Source organism: Charadrius vociferus, unplaced genomic scaffold (assembly GCF_000708025.1).
Source record: "Charadrius vociferus isolate BGI_N301 unplaced genomic scaffold, ASM70802v2 scaffold79, whole genome shotgun sequence".
In the NCBI taxonomy this organism is placed as follows: Eukaryota; Metazoa; Chordata; class Aves; order Charadriiformes; family Charadriidae; genus Charadrius; species Charadrius vociferus.
Window position 1 is genome coordinate 1,808,777 of NW_009650182.1, and position 7,351 is coordinate 1,816,127.

Below are 7,351 nucleotides of genomic sequence, written 5' to 3' on the forward strand. Positions count from 1 at the left end.
TTTATTTACTCCCCAGGGCATTTTGCGAGAGGTATTCAACAGGCAGAACACCTTTCTTTTCTCTTGAGATTAGAAATCGTGTGAAATTCATATGAGTTAATACCTTTTCAGCTTTAAATCTATTTGCCTTGACTTTCTAGAGATTTACTTCAGGGTTGGAGAAGAATGTTTCCAGGTGAGGCTGATTGTGTTCAGCTAGTTGTGACAGATGCAGTTCATTTGGAGGTGGGAGGGAGAATGGTGAAGAGAGGATAAAAGGCTTTGGAAGGCCCTGTAGAGTCCTTTCTGTCAGGGAAAATTTCCAATCTTCTGTCTGAGGAACTGCCCATTGTTTTCTCCATCTTATTATGCCATCACCTATTCCTCTTAATTGTTTTCTTCCTTTGGAGTTTTCCCCATCCGTGGATTTGCGACCCTGCAGCAGCCCCTTAGTTATCCCTGGCAAAGACAGCAAAAACTTTTTGGGGGGAATTCCTTCAGCCAGGACTCGCCGCTTGCCTCCCCGCCTGGCCTGGTGCTCCATTGACTGGGATCAGCTCTGCCTCCTGCAGCCCCTGGGCTCTGGGGGCTTTGGTTCTGTCTACAAAGCCACCTACCATGGTGCAACCGTGGCTGTGAAGCAGGTGAAGAAGAGCAGCAAAAACCGGCTGGCGTCGCGACAGAGCTTCTGGGCTGAGCTGAACGTAGCCCGGCTACAGCACGATAATGTGGTACGCGTGGTGGCTGCCAGCACGTGTGCCCCGGCCAGCCAGAACAGCCTGGGCACCATCATCATGGAGTACGTGGGCAACATCACCCTGCACCATGTGATTTATGGCACTGGCGATGTGTGGAGACAGGGTGAGGAGGATGAAGGAGGATGTGGAAGGAAGGCCTTAAGCATGGAAGAGACTGTGTGCTATTCCTGTGACATTATGACTGGCCTAGCCTTTCTTCACTCGCTGGGCATCGTGCACTTGGACCTGAAGCCTGCAAACGTCTTCATCACCGAGCAGGGAGTGTGCAAGATCGGAGACTTTGGGTGCTCCCAGAAACTGGAGGAGGGCTTGTCCCAGAGTCCCCACGTTTGCCAGCAAGGGGGCACGTACACACACCGTGCCCCTGAGCTCCTCAAGGGGGAGAGGGTCACCGCCAAAGCAGATATCTACTCGTTTGCTATCACCCTCTGGCAAATTGTCATGCGAGAGCAGCCCTACCTGGGTGAGCGGCAGTACGTGCTCTATGCTGTAGTAGCTTATAACTTACGCCCTTCGCTGGCTGCTGCCGTCTTCCACGAGTCACCGGTGGGCCAGAGACTCCAGGGAATCATTAGCTGCTGCTGGAATGCTAAGGCAGAGGAGCGCCTGAGCGCAGCCCAGCTGCTTCCCAGCCTCAGGGAACTCAAGGGGAGCCTCTAGGAAAACTCGGGACTCTTAATGTTTCTTTTATTGTCGACTTTTCTTTCCCTCCACCTTTCCTCCAAATATAATGAATTTAGCCCCTTTGTGATCTAAAGGCTTTGTTGCTTTTTATGCTTTAAAAAAAAAAAAAAAGAAACTGCTTTGTTATAAGAAGATTATAAATAAAGAGATTGAATAAAACTGTGGGGTTTTACCATGGGAGGGGATAGAAGCAAGGATCAAGACGTTGGCAAATATGACTTTTTCTGGTTGATCTGTTGTGTGCTGCCTTGCTGGGGGAGAAATTGGGGAACGCGATTTGCAGAAAAATAGCTGTTTTCAAATAAGTGAAGTACAAAAAAGGGCTGCTTTTAGAGGTTCTTTGTACATAATACCTTTTGGTATTTCCAAAATGTCAGATATGACTAGTTCTTTACACTAGCTAGGTTTGTGCATTTGAGCTTTTCCTCTTCATTTACCAAGGAATGAGTATCCATCACAAATCAATGAATGCAGAAAAATAAATACAGAGTGTCAGTGGGCTTTTTTTCTTCTTCTTAGATGTACTTAATTTCAGTAAGTATGTGGTTTCTGAAATGGAAAAAGTGAACTACTCAATCTCCCCATTGAAATATGGAAACTTTTTGTCAGTCTAAGGCTGTTAAGAGTAAGAAGATACATTAACAACCTGTGCTTTTATAAGACCTCCATGCTATCAGGTCCGTTAGTTGCAACTTACTTGTTGGTATATTGTAAACTTTATTATCTGAAGTATTATAACAGCATCTTGTGTGGAATAGAAAGTTCCAAGGTTTTGGAGGTACAGAGGGAGATTAAAAAAATATATATAATTGGGGAAACATGAAGGGAGATGTACAGATACAGAAAACCTCATAAATCGGGGTAAGAGGGGGATTATTCATCCTTTGTAATGCATGGGTCGATATTAGACAAGATACTGGAAGTACTGAAAAGGAAGATTTCTTAAAGCAGTAATATTGATACTCTGCAGGTGCTCAAAGCACACGCTAGTGACCTGTCCCCTGCATTGCTTATGTCTTATCCACTGTCTTTCTTAATCTGGTTGTAATGTGTCTGGGAAAGGAAGTGCTGTAGGCAATGCTGAAGGCGAAGAGCTCTGATCCCTGATTTATCGGAACTGATAATTATCGATCTGTCAAGGTCTCAACCCATATCTGGAGCTACGAAGATCCTACTGCTGTAGCCGATATTGCCGTTCTACTCAAAGACTTGCTTCTTTTTAAGACAGGAGAAAGAGTGATGTTTCAGTCAAATTGTTTTTCTTCTTTCCCCTTCCTCCCCCTTGCTTCCATTCTGGAAAAAAATCCCAAAGGAATTGAGCCAGTTTCCTGATTTCTGACACACATCTGTTCTTAGCCCCGTGAAATCCTGGAAATGAGCAACTATGTGAATTTGAGATGATTCTGTAGGTCTTTATGGTATTTGGGTTGGTCATTGAAATTAATGGTTTATAAAGCATATCTAAGCTTAACTATTTCTTGCTCTTCTATCCCCCTTAAGTGGAACAGTAAAATGCCAGCTGGAATTAAAAAACCTAAGGTAAATTCTAGAATAGATTTCCTGTGTTTTCTCTGTCAAAATAATTATGCTATAGAAGCAGAAGTTAGGTTTTTCTTCTTGTTGCATAACTTCTTTTAATAAACAAGAAATAGCTTATAAAAGTTATCATAATAAGCCAGTTACCTTTTAAAATTATTAGCTGAGGGCTTGTAAGATAAAATGTCAGATAAAGCCATTGGCATGGCTCACCTTAACATCAAGCCTTACATAAAAATGTTTCTCCAGTCTTCAAAAGAATATAATAAAAAATGGAATTAAAGTTTCTTAGTAGTTCCTAGATGCTTATGAGTTGTATTTATTTTGCCAATCTAGGTAGCTTGTTGCTTACACTGCTAGAAACTTGATTTTGTGCTTAATGATACTTTAGCAGCCATAAGTGCTACTTGAGTCTCTGTGAAAAATCAAGCGCCCTTCAAATTCTCTGTTGTACTTGACAGAAGAATACTGGATGGCCAAGACCTACTCTTGAAGCGTGATCAGCTCTGCAGATGTCACTGTCAATTTTACTGGATTCTCTTTTGAGAGCTACTGAGAACTTTGCACAGCACGCGAGATGTAGGCACATCATTATCTGCTGTCATAATGATGTTCTCTATTTTTTAGTAACTTCTGAGATTTGATTTGCTGGTTTTTGATTGCTGATAAGCTTTGAGTTAATATTAATCAAGAATCATCTCAGGCCTGATAGCTCAGAATCCGTGGTTCTATGTGATGAAGATTATTTTGCCTGTTTGCCTCACTTCACATCAATCTACCTTAAATCTCCTGCTGGTCTGTAGCTGGCCCTTGCGCTGACTGCCCTAACTAACTCCAGCATCAGTGGATTTGTTTATCTTATGGCTCACCCTCTTGGACTTCATTTATGGATGTGCTGAGCAGCACAGGACCCTGTGGAACGCCAGTGGGCACTTCCTCTACTTGAGAGAACTGACACTTTACTTTTACCCTCTGCTCCTATCTTTTGACTTATCCAGCCTGGGATTTTCTCTCCTAAACATGTCTGCTTAATACCTTTAAAACATTTGCAGTGAAGGATTTTTCAAATACCTTTGGAAACCCAGAGGGAGCGTATCAACCAGCTCCTTATCTGCGTGCTGTTGGTGCTCCTCAAGAATTCCAATACAATTCAATGCAATTGTGAAGCACAACTCCTTCCAACCAAAGCAATATTGGTTCCTTCTAAGCAAATCATATCTATGTGTCTGTTACCTCCTTTAATATAGTATTTGCTAATGTATCTTGTAGGGATGTCAATCATGTAATTAGGAAAGTTATTTCTTAAAGACTTCCATGGGATATGGTCCTGGAGAGAAGAGAGGCCTGGGAGACCTAGTTGATTTTCAAGGATTGCTTTCTCCAAGCTCAAGATTGGTGCATCCCAACGAGCAGGAAATCAAGCAAAGGTGACAGGATGCCTCCAAGGATAAACAAGGAACTCCTGATTAAACTCAAACATAAAAAAAAAAAAACACATTGAAGAGTTGAGAGACCAATGGGAAGTTGGGAGCAAGAAAGAATTACCGTTGGTAGAGAAGGATCAGGTTAGGGAATGTTCAATGGGACCTGATGGGATGCACTCACGAATGCTGATGGAGCTTGCTGATGTCATTGTGAGGCCACTCGTGATTATCTTCGGAAGGTAGTGGTGATCAGGAGAGATTCCTGAGGAGTGAAAGAAAGCAAATCAAACTCCTATCTGCAAGATGGCCAAAAAGGAGGATCTGGAAAACTACAAGCCAGTCAACCTCACCTAAATCCCTTGGGAAAGTGATGGAACAAATAATTTTGGAAACCATTGCCAAATACATGAAGGACAAAAAGGTGATTGGGAGTAGTTGGTGTGGATTTATGAAAAGGAAATCATGCTTGACCAACCTGGTAGCCTTCTGCAGTGAGGTTACTGGCTGCTGGATGAGGGGAGAGCAGTGACTTTTGCTTATCTTGACCTTAGTGTGGCTTTTGGCACTGTTTTGCATTACATCCTTACAGAGAAACTGATGAAGTACAGGCTAGAGAGTGAAAACTGAAAACTAGCTGAGCTGCTGGGCTCCAAGGGTTGTGATCAGTGGCATGAAGTCCAGTGGGAGACCAGTCACTAGTGGTGTACCCCAGAGATCGATACAGTAGAGTGTAACATCTCTATTAATGGCCTGGATGATGTGACAGAGTGCACCCTCAGCAAGTTTGCAAGATGATACAGAGTTGGGTGGAGCGGTCAATACCTCAGGTGGTTGCATGGGTATTCAGAGGGACCTTACCAAGCTGGAGAAATCTGCCGATGATAATCAATGCAGGGAACTGCAAAGTCCAACACCTGGTGGAGGATAACCCCGCGCACCAGTACAGGCTGGGGGCTGACTGTCTGGAAAGCAGCTTTAGAGGAAAGGACCTGGGGCTCCTGGCAGACACCAAGTTGAACACGAGCCAGCAATGCACCCTTGTGGCAAAGGCGACCAACAGCATCTGGGGGTGCATTACCAAAGGTGTTGCCAGCTCTTCCAGAGCATTGCCAGAAGAGATTACTCACCCCTGCTCGCTCAGCCCTGGTGAGACACATCTGGAGCTCTGTGGCCAGCTCGGTACTCTGCCTGAACAAGAAAGTCATGGATGTATGGGACCAGGAGTGCAGCGAAGGGCCATGAAGCTGATTAGGGGGTTGGAACCTCTGCATGTGAGGAGAGGCTGAGAGATGGGACTGTTCAGCCTGGAAAGAGAAGGCTCAGGGGGCTGTTACCAGTCTGTACAAGATGGAGTGAAGATGGAGCCAGGCTCTTCTCAGTGGTGCCCAGTGACAGGACAAGATGCAATGGACAGAAACTGAAGGACAGGAAACTCCATTTAAATGTGAGAGAAAATATTTTTACTGTGAAGACAGTCAAACACTGGAACAGATAGCCCAGAGAGGCTGGGCAGTCTTCATCCTTGGAGACATTCAAAACCCAACTGGACATGGTACCGAGCAAGCTGCTCTAGTCGACCCTGTTCTGAACAGGGGGTTAGACTAGACATTCTCCAGACACTAGACATTCTTCCAACCACAAAAAGTCTGCAATTACAGTAACATTTGTATATGCTTGAATTTCAGACAACTCCTGAATTCTCCTACAAAAGTGTTTCTAGCGTGAGCCTATTTTGTGTTTCATCCAGGAACAACACACATGCAAGGAACACACCTTGATTCTTTGCAATGGCTTTGTTGTCTTGGGGGGATTTGGTTTCAATGATTAGTTTATTTCTGGTTTGTTTTGTTTTTATTTTTCTTTTAAAAACCTGACATCCATAGATCTACCAGAGGGGCTCAATGAATTTCTTGTTCTTGATATTCTAAAAATTATAAATAAAGGGGTTATGTTAGTTTTTTGAAGTTTTTTTTCCCATCTATTTTTATATTTATTCCACTAGAGTTTTATCCTTTCCATTTTCTTCATCTGGACACGGCTTCAGGTTTTTAAAAGATGCCTTCTTGCTTCTAGAGCTGGCATAAAAGCTAATGAGTGTAGCTGCACATTGCTCTTTAACTTTGTCACACTTGCATACCTCCATATAAAATGTTAGCGGAAGGCGCATGATGCGAGCAGAGCAGTTGCAGACAACTGTGTTACAACTCTTATTGGCTTGTGTTCATCCAAATTTTTCCTCAAGTCTTTCTAGAAGTTGTTTTTGTTCTTCATCTTTCCTTCCCCATACATATGTTTGTAGCACAATTCCAGATGTTTAGCAAGACATGGTTATAAGTCAGGATAAACCTTAAGGGCTACCCCTACCTAGTTTATTTATTCTCTTCATCCCTGGAACTGATCACCAGCAGCTTGATCGGCCGAAACAGAAGATTTATTGAAGGCCCGGAGAAAGTGCTACAACCAGCTAATTGTAGTTTATCAACATCTTGCTATGCTTTCTGAGCATGAATCACATGTGAAGCCAGTGCTGAGGATCCTTTGTATGGCTGCCCCAATCATCCAGCCAACCAAATATACAAAGGGACATAATTTTTTCTTTCTGTGGACTAAATGCCTTGGCAGGGTATGTATAAAAGTACAATGAGTTTGAAAGGCTGAACTAGCATTCATGTCCTGGTTGGCTCTGTAGGGTCTAGTAAATTTGGAAGTATGGGAGCCAGAATTGCACAGATTCAGATGACACAACATCGATGTAAGTCTGGGCAGAGTGGTATTATAATATGTCTTTGGGCTGTTCCCTTCAGCCCTCTGCCAGCCAGGTATGCCCTATTCGGGGTATGAGTTATCTGATGCTAAGAACAGGCTGGACCTCCTCAAAAAAGAGTGACCATGCATCTTGACTGTGCTTTTAGGAAGGAACAAAGCCTCATTTGTCCCATCTGGTAAATGTCAGATCTCTCACGTCTTACC

At 43.4% G+C, this 7,351-nt stretch overlaps 1 protein-coding gene across 1 annotated transcript; it reads left to right on the forward strand.

Moving 5' to 3' along the window:
* Window positions 1-347: 347 nt before the first annotated feature.
* MOS (v-mos Moloney murine sarcoma viral oncogene homolog) lies at window positions 348-1,397 on the forward strand. The gene has a single exon (XM_009892779.1). It carries the CDS (start codon window positions 348-350, stop codon window positions 1,395-1,397), a length of 1,050 nt encoding a protein of 349 aa, XP_009891081.1.
* The last annotated feature ends 5,954 nt before the right edge of the window (window positions 1,398-7,351 follow it).

Bases quoted from the DNA above. Each gene is read 5' to 3' on its own strand.
- MOS (XM_009892779.1), top strand. From the start codon at position 348: ATGCCATCACCTATTCCTCTTAATTGTTTTCTTCCTTTGGAGTTTTCC.